Below are 26,248 nucleotides of genomic sequence, written 5' to 3' on the forward strand. Positions count from 1 at the left end.
ACAGGTCTAAACAGAGTACAGAATTTGACTTTATTTCTTTGACTAACAGGAGCATTTACTCTAGGGGCACCAGCATTGTGAGGAAATAAACCCCTAAATACTTCCTTGTAGGTCTTTCAACGAGACTTTTCCACTCTCAATGAATTTCCTTTTGTGTCCCTGGAGGTCAATAAAAAAAATTTTTTTAACCTTTTATACTGTAATATTGTGCATAGCCAAGACCCCTTTTTGCATTTATCTTTAGTTGTTATTACTACGTCCCTCTGAGGTGACCAGTGGTGAGTTATAAACTGTTTTATATTGTTTTCTAAATCATGCAGCCCTTCGTCTTGCAGATCTTTTCTATTGATAAGGGGGTTTATATGTTTCCAGCTAAAGTTCTTATTTTCTGTTTGATTTGCGATTAGAAATTGACAAGCCAATAAAACCTGAAAACAGGCACACATTTGGCTCAAGCTGCTTGGCATTGTTCATCCTGTGTAGCTAACCAAAGAAAGCCAATCCAGACATTCTGCCATTAGTTCCTGGTAACTAGAATGGTATTACAACGAAACTTAGACATATTCCTTGTTGTATGTGTAAGATCAGATGTAGGATTATTTTAACTTTTTGCTCTGGTTCAGACCATTGTAATCAATATCTGGCTTGGAGCAAGATTGGCTATGATTTTTTTATATTGTCTTCATAAGGAAATTAAAATATCTCAAATACAGAGAAATTCAGACTGATGATATATTTAAAAGGCATGGTGGTTTCATTTATAGCCAGTAATATTAGCTTTTTCAGTTCATTGCTTTTTTTGAAATATTTGAAAACAAGGCCTATTTAAGAGTCAGTCAATATACTTGAGTCACAAAATTTGAACTTCAAATAGAAATTTAAAACAACTGTGTTTGAAATATTGAAGACAATTCAGTGTATCCAAATGAGCTGGGAAACAGTCTTCCTTTTTTGTGGCATAAGATATATCTGCCTTGTGTAAGAAAATGATAGCAGCAATTCCTTTCCACTGTGTGGAATCACCAACAGTATAGCTATGAAATACAGCTCCTGTTAGGTCAGGTGTAATGCTGCACTAACACATCTACGCTCTGTACACAGTTAGCTATATATGGAGCAGAAAGGTTGACCCATGTTCCACCTAAGTCAGGGATCTGGCATCTATGCATCACATGTCACAGCTTGATGCAGGTATGTCTGAAGAGGTCTGAACACAGGGACTGGTGCCTTCCAGGAAGCCTACAGCTGTATCAGTTATTTCAGCACACATAAAAAGTACAAGCATTTTCAGCATTGCTGGAGTTGATTAAATGAACACTTAGGTTGTTAAATACCTCTAAGAACATAACTTAAATGTCTCTTATTTTCCAGCAGCTGTGTAATTATTCCCTGGTAAACCTTGTTTAAGCAGTACTGGATAGCACTTGTAGAAAATTGCCTTCACCTTTATAATTCTGTAGTTCTTTGAGCCAGTGTCTTTGCACATTCATATGCACATAATTACATCCATCTGCTATAATGATATCAAAGAATGTTTATTTTAACTGTTAATCCAAAATGAAGTAAATGTTGCACCAGTTTGTCACTCAACAGCTCGATACCATTCTTTGATTATACTCCTGTCAGCCAAAGATTATGTTTGGAATTAATGAAATTTTTAGATTTTTAGATCATGGCTGTAACTGCATCTCAACCTCTTCAGCTTGAATACAAATGCTGTGTTTGGGTTTTTTTGTTGTTTAAAAATCAACATTGCTTCACAACTGACAAAAATCAAACAACTTCTTTTTCTTTTCCAGATTTGAGCCTGAATCAGCAGATGTTTCTGAGTAGTGATTACTCAACTGAATGGTCTCAGTTAAGTAGCTAAAAAGACACTTAGAATGAATGAGGTTAGAAGCATTTCCACCCTGACACTGATATGTATTATAGGGAAACAGCTTGTAGTGATTCAGTCCCATTTTAAGTCAAAAGGAAAAATAATTTTGTCCAAATACATAAGAAATAAGTCAGTGTAGAAGGACGCCAGATCCAGCTCCATTCCTTCCAGTAGAATTCCAAGTTATGAAGATGATGCTCTGTTCAGATGAGTCCTGAGAGCTGGAAGCCCACTACATTATGCTCGGTGGTGGTCCAGCCTCTCTGTCCTTGCTTACATGCATAATCCTTTCTCAAGTACAAAGTTTTTAAATTTACCAGAATCAGCTTTGGTGCGTTTATGGACTCAGCAGGAGTTCTTACATTGGCTGGCTTGCCTAATGCAAGATTATTAGAAGATATGTGAAGTTTCAGGAATGCACGTGAGAATTTTAAAACATGGATATTCATATACATGGATATGCACACACATTTCAAATCACGTTGTAACTTGTGGAATTTTTACAAATTGTATTCATCCTTTTCAGTTCTTAGTATTGATTTTATCAATTAGGGATTACAACCTCTGAAAGAAAAGGAAGATTCATCTCAGCAGTTTCGAAGGAATTATTAAATCATGCTAGACTTTCGACAATGTGCGCTTATTCCCGAAATGGAAAGAGAGAAGATAGAAATCGTGGTCTACTGGAGAGGTCAAATGAGGACGTTAGCTCGAGGACTCGGCGCGCCATCTCTTGGTGACACCTGGAAGGCCCAGGGAGGGTGTTCTACTTGTGTGTGGCATGCTGCGCTCGGAAAGGATTGCCGTGCTGTGTGTCCAGTCACTGGGCTACCACTGCCTTCGCAAAGATTGTCAAAAATATAATCATCGAACAGACTAAATGAGTTTTCAACGTGCCAAAAGTTACTACCGGCAATTTTTGACAATTTTATGGCTGTTGAAAAACAGTAATCTCACGAACGTCAGCACCGTGACTTAGACATTCACAGTAAATCACTTCAGCTCCTCAGTGGCGTATTGCCGTGGCAGGAATCCCCACGTTATCTCCTATAGTAGGGAGGAGATACAGAGATGTTTGAGGGAGTAACCGCGTTTTAAGAGACTCTCAACCTGTTACAGGTAAAAATAGCAGCTGGTGCTACCAACATGAGTTAAAGAATCCCGTTTGTTATTTCCTGCCTGCGGTGTGCCCATCGCCACCTGCCATCCCTGTGCAGGTCGGGCATTCCCGTCCTGTCCTCCTCTCTTTGTTTTCGCAAGGGGGTTCATCGGGGCCTTTCGGAGGCGTTTGTTGGTGCCGCTGCGCGAGTGGCGGCGGTGCGCGGTGCGGGCAGCGCAGTCAGCGGGGCCGGCTCGGGACTGGCGCGTGGCGCCGCCGCGGGCGCCGGCCGGGGCCGCAACCTGTTACTTTAAGGGCGGGCGGGGCGGGGCGGGGCGGGGGCGGGGCCAGCGGAGGAGCTCGCACGCCATTGGCTATCGCGTCGCGCCGGTGCCGCCCCCGGCACTTACTACTGTGCCCCTGGCTCGGTGTCAGTCAGGCGTACGGTGCGCATGCGCGGTGGGCGCTGCGCTGGCCGGCGGGGCTGGGGCGAGCGCTGGGGCTGCCGCGGGCGAGGAGCGGGAGCGCGGGCAGCGGGAGCGCGGGGAGCCGGAGCCGCGAGCCAGAGCCGGCAGCCGCCGCCGCAGCCGGCCCGAGCAGCGAAACAGAGGATGCCTGCCGCCCGCTCGCCGCTTCTCTGCGCGCCCGCCATCTCCTCCACGTCCTCATGAATTAGGGCTGCGCGGTGGGGGTGGGGGACGGCAGCGAGCGCCCCGGCAGAACCGGCGCCCCAGGCATGGCCGGCTCGGTGAGTGAGTACCGCGGGTCTCCTCCGGCCCGCGCTGCCCGGCGCCACCGGGAGAGGGTTGGCGTGACCGGGAATTTCTCTTTGCGTGCGGCTTTCCCTGCCTCCGCTGCTCCCGGCGGCGGCGCGCGCACGCACTCGGAGGGAGCCGTGGTCCTGCCGCCGCAGCGCGGGCAGCGAGCGCGGAGGCGCCGAGGGCAGGACGGAGCGTTCCTGACAGCGAACCCTGGGTCGCCTCCCCGCGCTCTCCCGGTGGCACCGAGAGCTGTTCTGCGCCCTCGCCCGTGGGGTCGTTTTTTTGTTGTTGCAGCGGTGCCTTGCTGGTTTTGCCAGCTCTCCCCCTACCAAATCCTTTTTGCCGTGTTTATGGTACCGCTGTGTCCGTGCGTCTCCGTACCGCCCGCGATGGGGCCGGTTCCCCCCGGCCGCCCGCCCCATCTTCGCTTGTTGGGGCGCTCACCGGCCGCTCCCCGCCTCTTCCCCCGCAGTGTGCCGTCCAGGTGAAGCTGGAGCTGGGACACCGAGCCCAGGTCAGGAAGAAGCCCACCGTAGAGGGCTTCACCCACGACTGGATGGTGTTTGTCAGAGGGCCTGAGCACAGCAACATTCAGCACTTTGTGGAGAAAGTCATCTTTCACCTGCACGAGAGCTTCCCCAGGCCGAAAAGAGGTAATGGGGTCTCCCGTGGGATGAGCGCTTGGAGGCGGCCCGGAGCGGGCGCAGGCGATGGGTCTGTACCCGTCTCGGTGGAGAACAAAAGCGGCCTCCAGCGCGGTGGTGGGCTGCCGGGGCTCTTCTCCCGCCGCTTGTAGGGCTGAAAGGGGTCGGGAGGGGCTCTTCTCTGCCCCGTTCACGCACTTGCTGCTGCGGGATGTCCACTCGCGGTTGCCCGTGGTCGCAGAGCTTGGTCCAGCCGTGGGTGTGGGTCCCGACTTCTTCTGGTCTCTCGGTTGTGCGTGGCACGGAGATAGCTTCTGTCGCAGCGTAGGTTCTCACTGGCGATCTTTGCCCACGTGTTACTTTCTTCTGGCTAGTGTTGTTTTCTCCTAATGTCCTGTATGAATGGAATAGGGATGCCTGTACATGTATTCCTGTTCCAATTTTGGTACTTGTGTTTGGACTCCCTCAACACCCTGCTTGTTCATCTCCTGGGCTTCATCTTTTCATCAGTACATAAAAGGGTCTCAAAAGGTGTGTATGCATGGTGCATATGTACCCAGACAAGTTTGGTTGGGAGACATGTAAGAAGCCTTTTGTTTTCAGATTTATTTCCCGAGCTTTTGCTTGTCTTAATTATTTTAGTGGGATTGGTTGAGGTAACAGTACAAATAAAAGAAGTGAGCAGGTTTATTTATCTATAAAGACACAATGCTTAGGAGTTATCTTTCATTTGATCTGTAATCTTTACTGGCATCTAGTACTTCTCCGGTTCCTTAGAACAGCATCATCATAAATACTGTCTGCTTGGAACTAGGTGGGGATAAAATGAATGTTCACGGAGCAAAAGACAAAAATTTTCAGTGTTGAGATAAAAAAGCTTTGTTTTGTGGTAGGGTAAAAACATACAGTTTGATTTAATATTTCTCAGTTGGAAATACCAAGCTGTGACTTTTTCTATGTCAGTTACTGTGTTTTCTCTAGAATACTTTCCTTTGCTCAGAGCGTAAGAATTAGAGTATTTCATGCTCCAGAGTTTATCTTCTGAAGTACATGCTATTAATTCCCCTTTATTTTCATAGGGTCAGTATATTTTTTAGATCTGTTGTAAATCAGTGCAGTACTACACAAACAGTTTTCAGTGAATTGTATGGAATACTGCAGTATTACTGTTGAATTAAATTGCCCAGCTTGCCCTGGCAGGTCTTCCTCTTGCTTTTTTCTATTTCTTGTGCAAAAAACCATGACTTTAAATCAATCTAAACAGTTTGGCAGAAAAACTCCTGAGAACAGGTCTAAGTAGCCTAAATAGCTGTGATCGTATTATCCATATTCAATGAATTAGATGATGTATTGTATGAAATCAGTGGTAGAAAATATGCTTAATCCGTGAAGCCTGGTCTGCATAGGGGTTGGTGGTGGTCCTCTCTGCTTTTATTATCTGCTATATTTATTTAATTTCTGTCTGGCCTCCAGGAACATTAGTCTGCTGCCCAAATTTGGTTGCTAGGTGTGATGTGGAGCTTGCTGATAAGAGTATAGTCCAGGACTTCTACAAGTGAGGGATACATCATTTGCTACTTGCTTTGTTTCTCCAGCTGCTGAGTTCAGTTATCCAGTCATTTAAGTCATTGTTTTAAAGTGTTTATTTTGGGGTTTTGTTTGTATGCATCATTTTCATGATGTGGCAGCTGCTGGGAAGGATGCCTTTTTATATATGCTGGGAGAGGACTTGTACAGTTCTAGCATATGCCTTGGATTGTAGGAGAACTCTGCAGCCAGTCTCATTCAACAGATTATGACTTGGATGGTAGGCATTCCATTCACTTCTGGGCTTTGCTTAGCCTCCTAAAACTACTGATGCTGAAGAAATTTCAGGTCCTTGAAATCACATTGGGGGAATGATCCACATACGAATTACCTAGAATGTTTTGTGCTGTTGAAAAGTGTTTAAAAGGGTAGTGGAAATGTGTGCCTTGTAAATGGGAGCAGTTTGTCTTTCTAATTTAGAAATATTGTTAAAATTTTTGGCAGAAGTATTCTAAGGTTTTTTTTGGTCTCTGTAAATCAGTGCTGATAGTTTGGTTTGATACCTCAAGTGTTGCATATTTAGTAGGAACTATATGCATGTTTGAAGTGTTAGTCAAACTACCTGTTTTCCATCACTTTGTCTGCAGTTACATTCTTTATTATTTTAGCATAGAAAAATTTACCACTTGGAGATACTTGGTAATTTTGCAAACTTCTCCTGAGCCATGGGTTTAGCATGCTGAAATTAGGTGTACAATATTAATCAAAAGCAAGTACTGGTAAACTGCTAGCCATAATAACACCTAGGTGTCTGATAAGTGTTCTTTTTATCTCTGCATTCATGATAAGAGTGGCTGCTCTAAGATGTATGCTTGTTAGGAAAAATTTTAGTTCATTAGGTCTATCTGTACAGCTCATGGATCAGCTTGAAAATAATAAATCAACAAGCTAACACAGGTGTTATTAGCTCATAAAGTATTTCTGTTGCTAGATCCCTTTTTATTAGGGGTGCAGTAATTCCAGCTACCAAGGGAGGCAAGGGAGATAAATTATTGCCAGGTCATTTGCTTAGCAAATTTATGAGAATAGCTGGATAAACTGTCAGTTTGCCAGCTACAACTGTGGCTTTGCTTATCTGTTTATGCTAGAAATTTTGGAAATACTAGATGTTGGCAGTGAGTTTGCAAAGGTGTGTCCAAGTGTTTGTTCTGCTAATAGTTGCTACAGAGCAAGCAGGGTCCTATATCCCAAAGCTGCATTAGTTTTAAGGTGGCAACGTAGCTAGGAGTGGTGGTCAGTCACTGGAGTGCAGAGCAGGTTGATTTGTGTGTATTGGTAGGATGGAAGGGTGATGGTGACTAACAGGGGACAAAGTGTAGATAAGCTTGAGTGATCTAATAAAATAGTATTCTTCATCTTTCAGTCTGTCTCACCTTAAAATCCTGAGCTTGGCAGTGGTTTTATTGCTTTCTGTTTGCCTTACGATGACTGAGTGCCTAAGTTTATCCTTGCATGGTGGAGCATACAGGAGTGTGCAGTGATTGGTTCTTTTTACTTCATCCCATTTAATGGCCTGCTCCTGCTGTCTGATTTCCATGAGTAGTTTCATGGGGGGGGTAGAGAGCAGACTGCTTGTCACATTAAAGAGAGTAGAGTCATGCCCAGACTCAATTTTGAGTAGCATTTGCTAGACAAAAGCTCGCTAGGATCATCATGCAGTCACAAATGCTGCTGTTTGCAAATCTTGTCTGTGATGCTGATGTAAATTGATTAAGAGAAGGTACAGAGAATTTTTAAGATTCTACCTTTATTTCAAAGCATGTGCTACTTACCTTCCATTATTCATGTGAAGAAAACAGTCGTGTGTGTAGAAGTGAAGTATTTTAAAGCATGTCTGTGAAACAAGGTGTGTCACCAGATGGTGGTTAGTTTTCATCCACTGCTATACTGCCTCCATAAGAGGAGCTGTTGTTCTTGCATCATAATGTCTCGTTAATTGTATGGATACTAGGCAATGTAGAAATATTTTCTTCTTCTTGCCTAACAAATGCTGATGCTCTTCAACAGTTGCCTGACTTACTCTTTCTCTTACAGGTTTTCAGTTGGATAAGGAAACGTATCTTTTGATGACCCATAAGCACACCTCAAAAACAGTATTGGAACTAGTGTGTTCCAAGTAGTTAAATTTGTTAATCAGCAGTACATTTTGACAAACTAAACTTGTCCTATTAAAGAAAAAAAAAAAGGGTGGGCAGTACTTCTGTGCTAATGGCTTAGTCAATGTGAAAATGTTGGTTTGGTGACTGGAATGTTGTAACTTTAAAAGTGGGAGATGTTACTTTTCTCTGTGGAGCTGAGAGCAACGCTGCTTAGTGCATCTCTTAGTTCAGTAAGTTTTACAGTGATATGGCAAAGTGGTGGAAGTAAAGCTGTTTGGTATTCTTCTACAGGAAGGACCAACTGTAATAGTCTTCTAGAAAGTTCACATTTCCAGCATTGGTTGTTTTCTTTAAGGTTGTCTGTTAGTGCAGAAGGAGATTTTAATGAATCATAACAGTTTGAAATGTATTTAGCTACTGTAAAAGATGCCTTTTGCTGTTCTTGCTTAATAATTTTTCCTTTCCATGATTTTTAACTGTTAAAAAAAAAAATCTTTTTGTGCTCCATTTAAAGTCAACGAGAGTCTTACCTCAATTAATTTTAGTGAACTGAGTGGTGTGAGGATAGGGACTCACAAGCAGATTATTCCCAGATGACTGAAGTTTTCCTTTCATACCAGTTAGTGCAGGCAGACCATCAAGATCACTAAACAGGCAACCAGTTTTGTGCTATGTATTTTAGTAGAATATTTAGCTATACTTGTAAGAACTTATAGTAGTTTTAGGTCCGTTTTCTTTGCTTTTTTCCTCTCTTAAATTTGCCTGAGCCTAACTATCTAAGTATGATAGGCACACAGGAATTTCTTCTTCATCCATCTAACAGATACGGGTTTGATACTGCATCTTTTAGGGCAGTTGTTGCTCTTAGTTGCAAAATGGTCACATGAAATGACTGATATCTAGTGAAGAACTTCATTTGTTTAACAGGAAACTTGAGATTTAATTTTGCTACTACTGAATAGAAAGGTGAATGGCTTCAAGAATACATGTGGTTTTAGGTGAACTTTCTAATTCAGCCAGATGCAAATCAAAAGGGCATTTCACAGACTTAAAAGGAAGTGAAAAGAATTTGAATATAAGGAAGCTATCGCGTTTTATATTGACACGAGTGACATCAGTAAATACTTGGTGGCTTTGATTTTAAGATACTATGTGTACAGGAAACCCGATTTGCAATAAATAATTTCCCCTCGCTGATATGGCTCAAAAAATAATCACATTCAAAGCCAGTATTTAGGCTTTATTCAGAAGTAAACTGTGTGGAAAAAAAAGGGAAATAATAGGGCTGCTACATCTTCCAGTGTCAGAAACCTTTTAAAGTCTATTTGCACAGTTTATGTGGTTTAATTTTGTGATTTATGTGTTCAGTGTGTGCTTTTTTCATTTCCCTGCATGGGAAGGGTGCTACTTCTATTTACATTTCTTCTCCCTGCAAGCATGTTTCTGCAAGGGCAAATGCTGATTTCTGTCAGAAACTGCCAATCAATTCTGACTCTCCTAAGTTTTAAAGGATTAACCTTGGTTATTTATTTCCCATTAGGGTAAATTTGTATAGCATTTAGTTGCTGAAACAGTATTTTTAGTTTTAAGAAACTCTAGTTACTTCTTACTAAAGCTACAATATTAATATTCGCTGATTGTAACTCCTCTAGATTTTAGATGGCAGGAAGTGTAGTTTCAGGGCTGTTGTACAAAAGATTTTTGGATAGCTGTGGAATAACACTTGCTTGAATTAGAGAAAACCAGATTACTCTGTGTAAGATCAAATCTATCACATTTTTTTTTAGTAAGATGAGGGAGAAGATACCTCAGTATTAAAACTGGAGATAGTTAAATTTGTTAGCATGTATTTGAGAAAATGAAAACAACTGTGTTGTTCAGTATTTACTGTTGTGACTCTATTTACATCTGTGGAGTTTTTATCCTTAGAAAAATAAATGTGTCAGAAATGTTTAAACCATGTATTTTTTGCAATTACAGGTTAGGCAATATGAACTGCAGGCATAATTATGTCAGTTAAGATTTAGTAAGTTGTAAAATGTTGGACATAGATTTGTTACTATATTTTTGTGGTACTGTTTAAGTATGAAGGCTCTTCTTGTAACAACGTTGTGCAGTATGGTTAGGATTGGGGTTTTTTTGTGTTTGGTTTGAGATTGGTTTTAGGGTTTTTTATAATTTTTCATGCAAGTTTTGGGGAGAAATGTTGAAGGGGATTAATCTGTCATTTGTTCTGGTAGAATCTATAAAAAAGACAATTTGATAGGGGCAACCTGAATGTAAAGCCTTTTGATGATGCTTGCAATAGCTGGGGAAAACACAGTTAATTTATAAATGTTTAATCCAGAATTAGGTCCATAGGCTGCTGAATTTTGACTACATGAATTTTTGTGAGATTCTTGTGACGAATACCTGCAATTTTAAACAGCAGAATTTAGTTGATAGGTGATCATCCTGTTTCTTCCCTTCCTGGAAGTGATTGATAGGCATATATGAAGGCAAAGGAAGAGTCAAATTCTATCACTTGTATATGTTTGTATGAAAATTATGATTTCTCATCTTGTCATAAAACAGTTTGCTTGTAATTCAATATGTTGTTTGCTTTTTGTGGGATTTTTGCATTTTTGATGTGCCTTTTAGTATATAAGGGGCTGGAAGAATAGACTAGTATATAAAATATTTGTATGCTTACTTAAATATCCGTGTGGGAATTGATTTTAAAATTAAATCTATATATGTATGTCATCAGAGAGTTTCCTATCAGTATCTTTGGCTTAACTCTCTCCCTTGCTTGCCAAATATGGGCTGTATCACACAGTTCATCCTGTGCCAAACTACTGCACTGACTGTGGCTTTCTAGAGGAGTACAGGTTTGTTTCTCTGAGCTCCCTGGATGAGCCCAGTGGTGCCATATGAGTTTGAGTTTAAAATTTGTGCACACTCTAGTAACAGAGGTCTTGACAGCTGTAACGTCATCTAAAAGATCAAATGTAATTTCTTTTAAATGCAATTCAGACATATTCTGAGCAGCTGATGCATACAAATTGCAATTGTATGACTTCAGTGACTTGTCCATAATTCTATGTAAAACAATGTATGACTATACACAGTAGGATGAATGTATTTTTCATAGGGCATCTTGTTCATAAAGGTAAATACCAGCGTAGGTGTTTCTATTTTCAAATGGTTACAGTGACAAAGGGAATTATACATAACAAAGCAAAACAAGAGCAGAACTGAATGAGCAGTGTGATGTGGATTGATTTTGCTGATGATTCCTGTAATATACTGTGGTTTGCAATAAGTCTAAATTTACTATTTGTACGTGGTGTTCTAAAGCTTGTACAGAAGAATTCCACCCAATTCAGTGAGACACTAGTTGTTTTGCTCATTCTACATAGTAGTAATGTGAACATAACATACATCTTGAAATAGAGGTTGACAGATAGGTGTAGGCTTGTAGGGGACATTGAGGACTGTGTGTACTTAGAGGGAGACAATATTTCACCTTTCATCTGCAAATTTTAAAGGGCAAGTAATCCAGGAAGGAATAATGTGGAGATTCAGTGGAAACAGAACTACTTGACATTGTGGGCTAGAGGCCAGCAGTCAAGTTGTTTTCCATCATCTGTGTGGAAAAATGGCAGGTTCAAAAATGTTTGCTGTTACTCAAAGCAGCCTTTCTCGTAATGAATTTTTCTTGGAGAATTTTGATTGATAGGTATTAAATGGTTAAGTGGAATTTTAATTCCTCTTGTTATCCAGTACAAGGCTCTATAATAACAAAAAATATGCACATTTCATTTTACATAATGAAAATTCCAAGTGAATATTTTATTGAAGAACTTGGTAAAAACAATTTACACAGTGGGAGTTTGTGTCATCACAGCACTAGCACCATGCTTTACTGAAAAGCAGGAGAGAGAGGTGGATTAAACTTGAAATCTTGCGTGCTCTCTGAACATGGAGCTGCACAAATCAGTGGTAATATCCAAGGGTAGGTATTTTTAGCTAGGATACTGCCAGATGATTTTTATTTTTGTGCTTTTCAATTTTTTTTTTTTGTTGACTTGTTGGGTATTTTTTTGTTTTGTTTAAGTTTTGTTAGTTCTTTTCTTCTTGGTCAGCCTGGGGGCACACTGTAATTCTGGACACTCTTCAAGTTGTAAAATGACTTAATATGGCTACAAGGAAAAGCAAAACTATGTTAAAGAGTAATGTATATTGAAATGTATACAGTCTCCAGCCTGTTTCTGTGAAAAGATCTTAATGAATATTGCTTTGAAATAGTTCTAAAAAAGTGGTTTTTTAAATATCCCTAAACATAAAAAGCTGAAAACCTTTAACTTTTAAAAGAATAGTGCACCATTGCATGTTTGTTTGAGGTGGTGTTGTGTTTTGTCTCTGTGACATAAGCTTTTGCTAGGGGAAAGAAATGGATGCTAATAAGCAGAATAGTAAGATTAGTTCTTTTTAGCCAGATCCAATGCCTAGCCCTTTGCACCCAATATCCACTTTTTGCCTTTCACTAGAGTAGTGCTTAGTAAGAGGAGGTGCTGTGTAGGGTCCGTGTCCTGCGTGCAGTGTGCGCTTGCTTGCCCCGTCTGTGTCTCGCGGGGCTTGGGGGTTTTGTTTTGCTGAGTGCTGGCCCAGCAGGCGCTGTATTCCAGAGCCTGGCTCCTGTGCAGCACAGGCAGCATGCGAGGGAGTGGCCCAATGGACAGGCCTACAAGGAGACAGAGGTGAACATATACTGCCAGTGGATAACTCTGCATAGGATCTGGAATTTTTAAGAAATGGGGAGGAAGGCTGTGGATGGGTTTTGTTGTGTTGGAAGAGTGAATGTGGAAAGTATTTGTGTAAATTGTTCCCTAAACTTAGTAGCTGACAAGAGGATGGAAGTGCAGTTGACCTAGTTTTGGGCAAGGTCAGTTAACTATACAAAAAAGTCCTCAAAAGGTAAATTTCAGATATCTAAAAAATAATGAGCTGGCATTGGCAAGAGCAATAGCAAGGAATATGATAAGGAAAATACTTAGAAAGCATAATATATTTTTTGAGAGTTAAAAAAACCCCAAAAGGTATGTTTTGTAAACGTATTGCTTTGTTTAGTCTTTCCTTGAGAGATTTCCAAAGAAATCTATGTTTGCAATACAGAAATCAGAAGATAATGTTCTTGAGAATTCCTCTGTAATATGTGAAGGTTCCTAATCTGTTTTGTTGTTGCTACTATTAAGGTTATGTCCCTTAGAGCTGCAAAGGTCTGCTCCTGTCTGCAATAAAATTCCTGCACTGTTAAGACTAAATCTTTTTGGTACTCAAGTTGTTATTTCCTTGCCTGGCTGTCACTAATGTGTCTGAAGTGTTTTTTAATTAAGTGTGTGGCTTCTGTGAGTATTGTAAATGCTTCCACTTGTACCTAGTAAATATTCTAAAACAAAAGGTCCCAACTTAAATTTGGTGAGGCTTTTTTTGGCCCCTTTCAGTTGTGCCAGGTTTTAACCTATTTCTGCAGAATATTGCTGTGATGTCTTTTCAACAAAAAATATTCTACCTTTAACTTGTAGTCTACTCATTAATTCATTACAGTTCGGTTAATAGGAGTGGCCATATAGCAATACATTTGCATTATCCTTACTATTTGAAGAATAGGGATACTTAGGGAAGACTTCTCAGGCTGTAATTTTGGTTTTTTGGGGTTGGTCTTAGTGTGAGACTCTTTCTTAAGAAAAAGGCAACTAGAGCACAAATGTATTCCCTATCTTGTGGTCTTAAACTCTTCTCTGTGCAAATATGGGGAGGTAATAACTCTCCAACCAGTCTCTGTAATTACCTAGTATCCTTTCTTCTAGCAATGTTGGCTTTTATTACTCTCTGTATAAATCTTCCCTGGGTAATTTTTTTTAATAAAAGTTGTTACAGCTGACTGAAAAATGCTGTAAGTTATTTGTGTATCAATTACTGTGAAGCAACTCCATCCAAGCTCTTTAAGTGTCTTTGCTAGTTGTGTGCAAATACGCCAAGACGAGCCCTTGAACCTAAATCAGGTAAGGCAGCCACCCTCAGTAAAATACGTGTTTGCTTCTGCAGGCACTGCTATCCCATCCTAGCGCTGCTCTTCTAGTGGGTGTTGCCTGGAAACTAAATAGAAACAAATTGGTTTCTATGAAGCAGATCTACATTAGGTTACTTCCTTGAATTTTGATTTAATAGAGGCAAAGCTAAACAATTGCTGCAGACCTTGCAGGTATTGAAACAAAAGTTTATTTGTCTTGGATTACTGATCTTGGACTGCAGAGATATTTCCTTACATTTTTGTCTTAATGCCTGAACTGAAATTTACTTTAGTTGAAATACTAATACACTGCTTGTAGATTGACATTTTAAGCATACAGTTAAAAGTAGCTATTGTGTTTCAATATGGAATATTTAAATTGTGGCTTGGGTGTTTGGGGTTTTTTTTTTGGTTGTGGGGTTTTTTTTTGTTTGTTTGGGGGTTTTTGTTTGTTTGTTTTTGTGGGGTTTTTTCAATTTGTGTTTAGGCGTAGTTTAGATCTGGGAGGTTGTCAATATGTGTATTCTAGACAATGAAAATTTTTACTTTTTGGTTTAAGTTCCTTCCTTTGTAGTCTGTCCTTAGATCTAGACAACAATATTTTCTTGATTAAAATCTTAATTAACCTCTGGTTTTTGAAATCAGTTTAATGAGCATTTGATATGTATGTACTATTTTAAGATACAGAGCTAGCACACAATCTGTAAATGTGTCTACATATATTGTAATTTTATAGGCTTTGTTGTAGCTTATAACAATAAGTGATTTTGGAATCTAATGCAGTGATTAGATCCGTTTGTTTGCCTTGAAACTTCAGTCACTTATTCTAAACTCAGAAAATTTCTGGAACATTCTTTTACTGAACAGTTTTATTCTAAAATAAAGAAAACTGGCATCTGTGTCTTTGTATGAAAAACACTGAAGGAAATTAATGGTGTATTAGACTGGCATGCAATCAGGCACTGAAGATAAGGCTTCTTCCTGCTCTCCGGAGAGAGTTATTTTCTTTCATACATTTTTATGCAGCCTGTTTTACTGTACATTAATGTTACATAGCTGGTGTCTAAACCATTTCTATAACAGTTTTCACAGAACCAGTGTGGCAGCCCATTGGGGACCCAGTGATTTAACTGCAGATTAGGGATACACTACCTTCGTGCAAAATGCCTCCAGCAACGGCCAGGTATGGGATTGAAAGGGTTTTTGCCATTTTCCTTCCCAAAGTTAAGAAGAGTGGACTTCATAAAAATTAGTGAAAATCCTAAATGATCATGAGAAGCATGTTTTTTCAAAAGTGCCACAAAACGATGGAAGGTGGGTTCTAATCAGGAAAGGCCAAATATTAAAGGTTACTCTCCCTTTTTTGATATTCACTTTATTGACCGATCCATTTGTCAGAGATCACCAGATTGGTACTTATTCTTAAGAGGATGGATTTAGAATGAAATTGTCATTGTTGGTTTTTTGTTTTGTTTTGTTTTTGTGATTTGGTGGTTTTGGAAGTTGCTAATTTTCCGTAGCACCTCTAGAACCTGCAAATTCATTCTGTGAGGAGAAAAAATGTCACATGGGTGCATGTGCCTCATTTATACAAATTATGCATGTACTCATTTATACAAGTCTAGAGTAGAGAGTCCATAATTCTGATTTAATATTGACTCTGTGTATTTACATTCATGTGTGCCTGTGCACAGTAGGAATTACTGGCAAAAATTTTTTAGCTTTCGACCAAAAAACAGCAGACAAATAGCATGGAATTTTAAGATGTTATGCATTTTTTGTGTGTCTACGCCAATGTGAATTATATTACTCAAATAGTGTTTTCTTTGGCCAATATGAAAGCTTCTCTCATGTAAAGAAATATAGTAATGAGACTTCAACTTGTTCGGTTGAATCTCTTTGAAATTCCAGGTTAAGAGGCAAAAGTATTGCTGGAGTTGTTTAAAGGGGTTATAGTGTTGTCCCCTTGCCTTTCTCAGATTTTTTCATGCTTATCAGAAATCATGTTAGTACAGAAAGAACCATCATCCCCAGCTTAAATGAGGGGGAGACCCTTCCATATTAAAAATAATAATGATAGAAATCTAAAGCACACCTATATAAATTCTCAGGTTCCTGTCATTGTTGAATGTCTATGTATTTGTAGTTTGCTACTGGCAATATCAGTACCGTAGGGGGAAGGATCATATCTTTGCTTCCTCTGCAGATTTAGGCAGTTTCTGCATTTCCCTTTATGGGTTATGATTATTCGTCACCCCTTTCTTTGCCTTCACACAAGAAGGGGTAAGAGCTGAATGCTCAAGCAGGAAAACGTGCTTCCCAACTTGCAGAAAGTGCTGGGGAATCAGGTGTAGTGCGCCTTATGCCCTCTTTCTCAAGGTGTCTATATCTTTACCTTCTGTGAAGCAGTGTTGATTTGAACCATTGCTGTATCTTATCTGTTTGTTCTAAGTCACTTTCAAACACAATCATCCCAGTGCTAAGGTTTTGGTGTGCTCATGTTTGAACATGTGAGAATTGATATGCCTTATTTTCCTTCTGTGCCTTTTGGAAATTAGATTTTTAGCATTGCCCTAAGATGGCTTTGAAGCCCTACAGGCAAGCTGGAATATCAAAGGGCTACAGGAATTCAGTCATAATTGTTTTATGGCTTGCCAGAGATCAGCCCTATTTGTATAGGTAGCATAGAAAATAGCTGTGATTTGACAATTTGGTGCGATTTATATCCACCATAAAAATAATAAAAAAAGTTAAAGGGGTATTTTGGAAGCAGGAACTAAGCTGTAAATGCTAATTGCTTCTCCATTTTTCTCAAAGGAACAAAAAGGAAATAGGGTTTAGAAACCTTTCAATTGAAGAAAAGTTAAAAAGGACCTTGTCTACTTTAAGGATATTTAATACTGTACTTGCACTGTGAAATTGCACTTTTTAAAAAATTTAGTACATTTAAATCATGCCATCCAAAATGTACATATTAATATGAACTTAATTACTAGTAAGTCAGAAGGAGAATTCATGCAAACTTATGCAGCAGTGTGAGTAAGTAGTCCAAGTGACCTCAGTTCTGGAAAATTTGGATCAGTTACTTTTCTTTTGTGAGTATAAGCTTGATGCTCTTGCTGTCTTCTGGAAGTCTTGCTCCAAATTACTTGTCTGGGTACCATTTGTGACTGAAAAGTTACATGTGCCAAACAGAAGCTGTACTTTGATACCTTCTTGGTTGCCTGGGGAAGCCCTCTTGGAAATGTTGGTAATCTTACTTGGAAACCAGGGGTTAGGAACCACTGGATCCCCACAAAGGAGTTTTTCTTTCTTCTATGCTGATGAGCAGCTGGTGGCACTAACTTACTTGTATTTGTCTTGTTTTTCACTTGGCTGTACAGAATACTCTAAACATGTGACTATATATGTAAGGTTATCCCAGAGCCCAGTGTAGGGGAGTGATGTGGGGAAGGAGTGTTCTCTGGGTTACCATTCAGTGGCTTTTGGTAATAGCAAGTGCAGGAAGGTAATTTCTTACAAAAACATAGCATTTAAAGGGATGTGACTTGGCATTAGAACCTAATTGCCATGAATAGGAGACCTGTTGCCATGTCTGTATGCGTGTCTGAAGAGATGTGGAACTGCAGGTCACTTGGTGAAGTGACAAAACCAGTTGGTAGCAGATGAAAATTCCAGTATTTAACAACTACAGGGGCATCAAGGCCATATTGTTGCAACCAGTGTTGAGCATTTAGTTGGCAATAGTCTATACGCTGTAAATACAGTAGAGCATGAAAGGAAAAAATGATCCAACTTAAAAATGAAAATTTGAGACCCAGAAAAATCAATGACCCAGTACAGCATGCTGAGCATAGCAGAGGCTAACAATTCTGTTCCAGTAATCATCCTTTTGCTGGTCTGTGTAGGCCTGCAGATACCCAAGCTATTTTTAATAGATTAGGGACATCTGATTTCTTTGTCTCTGATCTCTTTCTGGTTCTAGAAAGCTGCTGATTTCTTTTGGAGTGTTAGTATTGTTCAAGAAGCAGTGAAACTTCTGTTTGCTATTGAACTTAGCTTGATGCATGAGTAAGGCTGGACACTTCTAGTACTGGCCTGCCCTACCAAATCTTGGTGTTCCTGTTAGCTCTTATTCTGCAAATCTCTGAAAGAGATTTTTATCTCAAGAATTAATGCCATTCATCTTGCTACCAGGAGGAGCACTCCTGTCAGTAAAAAGACTGATTTCCTTATTTTGCCCTTGTCTTGTGGTATCTGGAGGTGACTGGACATTTTAATAAGCTGAGGGATTTGTCTTAAATTCATTCCTTCCAGATCTCTTGATTTAAACCTGTTTTTTCTCAATGGGTTTTAGCCTCTCTGGTTATACCCGTAGTAGGTTTCCAGCTTTCACACTCATCTGTTAAAGATCAAAGAAACAGTTGAAGATTTGTGTGTGTGCTTGTCATATAGACTGTGGGTCTTTTTCAGTAACTAAAACTTGTTTTTAAGACATAGCTATTTCTTCTCGGTTTATGATATTTGAATGTGGTCTCATGATTTCTCTTGGTAGTATCTGTAATTTGGCCTGACAAGTATTGTCCCTCTTATAAAGCAGTGCAAAAGGTTCAGTTCTTGGGCTTCTCAGTGAGCTAACAATATCCCTGCTGGGATGGAATTGTTTAAAAGTAGCTGGTGAGGGTTTGGATTCTGTGAATTTTGTATTGCAGTTCTGTTCCCTTTCTTGAAAAGCATTGCCAGAAATGGAAACCATGCAGTTGATCCAAGATGAAGGACCAATACTTGGTGCAAATACTTCTATGCAATGAGGTGTGAGAAATTGCACAACTTAATATTTGGCCTGAACTGAATTGCCATTCAAACGATGTCGTTAGAGGATTTATCACTTCAGGTAACTTGGTTGCAACTTGACTGTGCAGTTGATAGTTTAAGCATTGTATAGCTTAAGTTGTTTCTCATGTAATTTACATTCCAAATGGTTAGAAAGTCATTCAGTTGTGGAGCAGTAACCGGGTGGAGACTTTGGATGTATCTCAAGTAGCTTTCAGACTTGTGGCACGCTTAACTGGCATGTGAATGGGGACTCTCCAGTCGTCTGCTGTAACATCATGGCTATAATGATTTCACTTTCCACAAGTTCCTAGTAGTAAATAAGTTTGAGATCTTATTTGTGTTGTGAAACAGAATTAAATTAAAAGTTGATGTAGTTTGTTGTGATTTGTGGGCATCTCTGACCTGTGAGCTAGTCCACAGGAGAGGAGGGGGTGCATTTGCTGTGTATCTTCTACTTTATGTGCTTGTGTGGTCTCATTTGTTTGCAGTTTTCCCCTTGATTGTCTTTGTGCAAAGGAACTGTGTGCAGTCTGTGGTAGGTGAAGTGCCTCTATGAGTTTTTCATTCCATACTGTCCTCATTCTCAGCTTCTAAACTAGCAATCATGTGGCATTTCTGATTATCTTGGTCTCTGCTCACTAGACGAGGCACCCAGAGAAGTTTATTTTCCATTTGCTAATATGCGTATCCTGCACTTGTGCTTGCATTGTAGTTCTTGGGTAAGAATCTGAAGTGCATCCATTCTTTCTGTGAGCACTAAGAGTGCCTGAGAGACTTTAAAAGGTAATGGGTCCTTACAAGAGGTCTTGTTTATACCACTTCTTTGTACTTGCTGCTGCTATGTCATTATTTCCTGTGTAAAGTTTATAGCAAAAAAACCCTGAACGTGATCCCTTTTAAACATCTATAAAATAAGGTCTCTAGCTGCAGAAAGTGGTTTGCAGCTTGTGAGCTCATCTACCAAGCTGAAGTGCATTATGACTAATCTTACTGTGCCTTAGTTATGGATGAAAATAAGCTCTTCTGGAGTTGCTCAACACCCCGCTTAAATACGTCGTTCTCATCTTCCACTTTCTCAAGGATTGCTGTCCTGGCTTTTAGACAACTAATTTTATTCTCAGAGCTCTTGTAAATACAATTGGATTCATGCACACAGCAAACAACTTAGTAGAGTGCATGTGTGACTTGATAGGTGTGGGTGCAGCCTGCTGTCAAAATGGATGGCTCATCTTGTTCAGTGGAAGCTTGTCACACAAGATGAGATACTGTGTTAAAACAAAAGACATCCTTAAATTCCTTGAATGCATAAGTATTGCTTTGATGTTGCTGCTGATGTATTGTGGTCTTGGCTCTGACACTTTTGTACAAGAAGGTTTAACTTACTGTAGAACTGTACTTTTAGTGAATTTCACTACTGAGACCTGCAGACTTTGGAGCATGGGAGCATGCAGCATGCACAGGAGACTGCAGTACTAATTTTTAAGATCCAAAGGAAGTTGCAAATCTTAGGCAAAATTTTCCACTCTAGCTGACAAATGGTTATCTGCCAGCTAGGAACCATACAGATCTGTAATAAGAAAAGGGTAATAGAAAGCTTTTATTTTCACTTAAAAAGAAAATAATGTAATATTTAAAAAAGCTTTTTTCTTCACTTTTTCCAGTGATACATTTTGGTTTTTTTGAAGTGGCCTGTGATACTCTGTTTACTCAGTGGATAAGGAAGGCCAGGAAAGGGAGCTGTCTTAGTATTTTTAGAGTTTGTACATTTCTGAAGAGCAGTGAATTCCCTCTTTATTTCAATGCTTGCAAAGTTACCAGTATGAAAGTCATGTGGTACTCCAGGAAACTTCACTGCCCAACTAAGCAAGGGGTTTAAAAACTTCTAGTGTGGTCATGCCGAAGTTGGGCTTACACCTTCAGGTATCTGTGGTATCCATGCAAGTTGTGTGTATGATTTTTATGTACTATGTACATCCTTGAGCTTTTTACTCTTTATGTTGGTTTGGTTTTGTGTGAGAGCATTTAAACTAATTGGTTTCTTGACTGGTAATCTTAAATCCCCAAATAAATAATAAGACTACTTCTTGGGTTTGATATTTGCAGGGAAAAAGGGAAATGACCTCATAACATCTTTTCTTCTATGGTATTTGACCAAAATGAGCAACCTTTTCTTTCTTTTGTCTCCAGATCTGATGGGAGTGATGAAGGTTATTACAGTGACACTTAAAGATATGCCACTTTGTTCAATGTGCTGTTTTAAGAGCCTCCACTTGGCACACTGGCACAGTGATAGCAGTGTTCATCAACTGAATGGTATACTAGTGATGGAGAGTAAGCTGCGGTCTGTCAGTGGTGTGGGAGCTGAGCTGTGCCTGCCCAGTGCTCAGAATTCTCTCTACTACAGGCTCATAACTCAGTAGGCTTTTATAGCATTACGGTTGCAGGTGGACATGTAACTAAAATGTGACAGCATTATTGATTTGGTATGTCTGTGACAGATTTAACTGGATGCAGTGTTACATTTCTCTAGGGATAAACAAAAGAGGTGAGCACTGACTCAGGCTACTTCTTATGGTTTTGACAGTTGTATACCAAGACCACGACTTTAACACTCTACAGAGGTGCTGATCCATACTGAAGCTGAACCACCTGTTCATTTTCCGTAAGAAATTCGTAACTTGGCAACAGTCCTGACTTCATAAAAACGGTGCAAGCTTTTATTTCTCATAGTGAGTATTTTTTATTTATAACTCATCACTTCCTGATTCATGCCCTCAGCCTGAATTTGGTGGAAATTTGAAGTTGAGCAGTTGTCTGCAGATATCAAGTCTTTCTTCTACAGCAGAAGGGTATCTTCCTGATCCTAGAAAGTAAAATAAATTTTTGATTCTGAATGGGCAGGGCTTAAACGTGCGGTGCTTCTGGCACTTGGTACAGCATGTCAGACTTCTAAAGCACCGTTCCACAGCATCTAGCCAAGGAACAGCATTGTTAGGATCATGGGGTGTTTTTTGCATTCCTGACAATGGTAGAACATGGTTGGGCTAGAATGCTGCAAACACTGTTTCTTCATATAAGCCTGAAGGCTGGTGCCAATTACTTGGCAAAAATGAAATACTCTTGCCAAATTGTAGAGTAGCAACTGGTTACTACATCTGTCTAGAGTCCTCTTCCATGTTTCTGCTGGCTTCAGGATGCATGACTTTATGCTCATGTAAAATAATTTAAAAAAAAGAAGTTGTGGCCGTAGTTACTTGTGATCTTTTAGATTACAGATTTTGTTGCCTCACTAACAACAAAGAAAAAAATTCTTGGCTTGTGTTGCTGAGAGTAAGCACAAGTACCAGGACTGTTTTCTGTCCACTAAGGACAACTCTTGTCTTCACTGAGTGTCTGAAAAGGTAGAATAGTCTGCTGCCTTCTCCTTTTGCTTGCTCCCAGGCGCCAGCAGTGTTCAAAAGACAGGATGTGACATCAGGACAAATTTTAGCAATGGAGAGAGATTTCTGGTGTCATCAAGATAGGGTTAATAAATATGGAATACAGAGGTGTTTCATTTACACAAGGTGAGGGGAGAAGAAGGTTTTAAATCACATGTCCAAAAATTTGTCTCTCATAATGGTCAATTTGTTTATCTTGCATCTAAAGTCAAATGAATGGGGCCAGATGCAAAATTTTTCTGACAAGTTTTTTAAAAAGGCCTATTTGAAGTGGTTTTAGTAAGGCACCAATTGAAGTCAATGGTATTGTGCTGCATGCTATGCCTCTCAGGTTGCAGCGAAGTAATTTGAAGTTTCAATCTTTTGTCATACGAGTCCTTAGAATCTACCTGTCCATAAGGCATTTGATTAAAAATCTTAAAACTGTATATGACTTTCTATAATGAAATTGTAGTTATTCCTTTCAGCATAGTATATAGTTGGAAACGAATTGATTGGATTTTTCAGAAGTTAAATACATGGAGTGTCAGTGCAACTGAACTCCCTTCCAAGCTTTTGAATGGGTTAACTTGAGAAGGCATGGCCTTGAAATCAGCAAGAGTACAAACAAAAAAAAGGTAAAGAGGGTCTTTTTCATCCAAAATATGGATAGTCTACAGTGGTTAGCTCAAGTTGGTCTTCCACTTTTCAGATTTTAAATGCTTTTTGCAGGCATTTCCTGGCTTGTAGAATTGCCTTAGGTCGGGTGAGGGAAGTGGTAGGAGTTTTTTTTGAAAGTGTGTATAGTAAATGCTTGGACTTTCTCTGTCTTCTTCATTCTGTGGAGGGAAGATGTACTGTGGGTATTTGTCAAGAATCAAATTTCAGGGGAAGTGTGTGGGACAAGTGGTGAGCACATACTCACCAGGTGTTTTAGGTTTAGTATTTTTGCAGTGTTAAGCAAAGCAGTCTTACCCACAAGTCCTTAACCAATTAATTGAGTATGCTTTGACTTATATGCCTGCAGATGCAGTTCTGTATTAACATTCTTGTGAGACACAGAAACTGTCGTGGCTGTCTACAAACATTGGTGACCCTGGTTCTCCTGTAGCATTACAGCTTGGAGGAGAGAGGGAAATTCCTCCATGTCGTTAGAAATTTGAAACCTCAAAGAATATGAGATTGTAAAGGACAATGAGTGGAAAACTAGAGTGAAGATTTCTTTGATTAGATCCAACAGGTTTTACTTACCGGTTGTAAAATACCTGATGTAACAACAAGATAAGTTGTTCCTAGAACCAAGGGGAGAAAACTATTCCACAAAAAAATTAGAAGGTGTAAATTCACTCTTCTTAGTAAGTTTTGAGATAAGTCTCATGATGAAATCCTCCTGCAAAAAAAAAATTTGAATAAGATTTTGTTAGTCATTTAATACATTGTAATTCAAGCAGATTTTTCTTTCACTTGCTTTGTTCTAGATAGGTGTTGTTGTTTCACCTTTTTGTTTGGGTTTTGTGGGTGTCTTTTTTCTTTTTTTCTTTTCCTCGCCCTGTTATTATGTTATTTTGGGGGTTTTTATCTGCTTAAGAAAAGGTCAAAACTGTTAACATCTCTGTGTGATGTCAGTGACAACACTGTCTCCTACATGAAATTGGCAAGCAGGTTGCTCATGCTGTGTATGCAACTAATCCTGCCTCGTGATGCTTAAGCTTTTATAAAAGGAGAGTCTGGATTGCCTTTACTGCAGTTATGAGCAGTTGTGGACTGTAGTTTGAGTTCAATGAGAACTGTGCTTTAACACCTGGATGTTGTTTTGAAAAAATTGCAGCCCCCTCCTCCCCTCTGGCACCCTCAGATATCTTAAAAGTCTAATACATGCACTTGTATTTTTTATATGTTTTGAAAAAATTTTCGAAGTTTGTTCATTTATTTTTTAAAGATTATTAGCTTAATGAAACCTTTTGTATCTTTATTAACATAGTTTTCTTTGAAACATGAGGTTTCTTTTAAAAACAGCCAAAAATTCCAACACCTCAGGCCCAAAAATACAAATTCTTGAACATAGTGGTAAAACCATCTGAGGCCCATGAATGAAGCTGCGTACTTGCCTAAGTGTTTGCAGGCCTAAAGCCTTTGGTCTTTTTTAAGGTTCTGTCATTCTGTTTTCCCACTGCCTTGGAAAGAAAGGGATTCTACCAATAATGGCACCTTTTTTTCTCGCAATACTATTTGGGAATTGACTATATTGTTTGATTTCTGTAAAATATGTTAAATGGTGCTGATTACTATAATTCGAAGCAGTTTGTTCTTAATGTCATACTTAGAATAGTCCAACTTTTTTTTTCTGAGCCATTTTCCAGTACCCAAAAACCTTATTTTAACATCTTTCTGAAATCTGTTTTTTGGGGGTAGTTCTTTTTCTTCCTTTTCCTCCCGTGCCAATACTCCACTGTTAGTGGGAGAAAAGTAATAGATTATTGCTAACATTTCATAGAGAGAAATTGTACTTAAGAGGTAACTCATTTTGTACTTAACAGGCAACTTTGGATTTCCTGACTTCGTGGAAGTTGTTTGGGGATGGCTATGATGTAAATAAATTTTTTATTGGTAAAATATTTAGAGTTTACATTGCTGATTTAGTTCATGGCATGGCTCATTTATTCCAGACAGCTTTTCCTAAAACAGATAGCCAGGTAGCTACCAAATGCTTATGATGTTAATTTAAGTTTTGCCATTATAATATTGTAACAAAGAAATATTACTATGTTATGGGTATGGTTTTATAAATCTTAAAAAATAACTGACTTAATGGGAGGTTACTCTCTCTGGAAAAGCTGAAATAGGTGTGTGTTAAACTTTAGTTCGTGGTCTTGATGTTGGAAGGTGTTTGCATTAGATTAACATACTTAAACATAGTAGTTGACGTACCAATATATGTATTGTAACTTAACATCCAGCACTAAGTGCATTTTAAATGTAACTGTAGAAAATGTGAGAAAGTTACACATGGTTAACAAAGAAATACTTAGCAACAGTTTGTTATTTTGGTGGTAAGCTCAACACTGAGTTACCTTAAGTAAGAAAGAGATGTAAGGAAGAGGAAACCAGGCTTTTTTCGGTAGTGTCCACTGATGGGACAAGGGGTAATGGGCACACGAGGAAGTATTGGAAGTCCCAACTGAACTGACCAAACCTCTTTTTTCCTTTCAAAACTGTGCAGATGGTCAAATGGTGGGTGATACTACTCAGAGTCTCCATCCTTTTAAGATGCTCAAACTTCAACTGCCCAAGTGCTTGAGATACCCTTTCTGCTTCAGGTGTGAAGTGGTGAGAGGGAGGGACACTGAAGCTGACTAGAATTCAGGACAGAAAGGGGAATTTCATGGTGCCCTCCAACCTCAGCTGCTCTGTTATGTAGCAGAAGATGTAGCTAGAGGCCTGATATTAGCAAAGAAGTTATGCATGCAGCCCAAAACTGTCTTCCTGATCTTCACTCTGTCAGAAACTGTACTGTGAAACTGACAGGTGCAGTGTGCTGTGGATATCACAAGCTTGTGCATTTTCAGGAAGTGATGAGAGAAGTTTACACTAGGAAAGGTGGCCAAGGAGTTAGAATGCAGCAGTTACTGCTTGTCACAGAATGGTTTGTGCTGGAAGGGACCGTAAAATCATGTCGTTTCAACCCCTGCCATGGGGGTTTGAAATGAACACCTTCCACTAGACCAGCTTGCTCAAAGTCCCATCCAGCTTGGTCTTGGAACACTGCCAGGGATGGGGCATCCACAGCCCTGGGTAAATGCTCAAATTTTGCTTGTTTAAATTCGTTCATAATTTTCAGTGATGCATGATTTCAAATGGAGAAAATGTAT

General features: G+C 39.6%; 1 protein-coding gene across 1 annotated transcript in view; it reads left to right on the top strand.

The window, feature by feature from the left end:
• The first annotated feature begins 3,507 nt into the window (after positions 1-3,507).
• The window catches only part of MLLT3 (MLLT3 super elongation complex subunit), a 121,687-nt gene continuing 98,946 nt past the window's right edge, over positions 3,508-26,248 (top strand). Inside the window, exons 1-2 of the mRNA XM_039567498.1 lie at positions 3,508-3,726; positions 4,212-4,392. Of these exons, the coding sequence (XP_039423432.1) occupies positions 3,715-3,726; positions 4,212-4,392 (193 nt within the window). The 5' untranslated portion in view covers positions 3,508-3,714. The remainder of the gene's footprint in view (positions 3,727-4,211; positions 4,393-26,248) is intronic.

This window comes from Corvus cornix, chromosome Z, assembly GCF_000738735.6.
Source record: "Corvus cornix cornix isolate S_Up_H32 chromosome Z, ASM73873v5, whole genome shotgun sequence".
NCBI classification, from domain to species: Eukaryota; Metazoa; Chordata; class Aves; order Passeriformes; family Corvidae; genus Corvus; species Corvus cornix.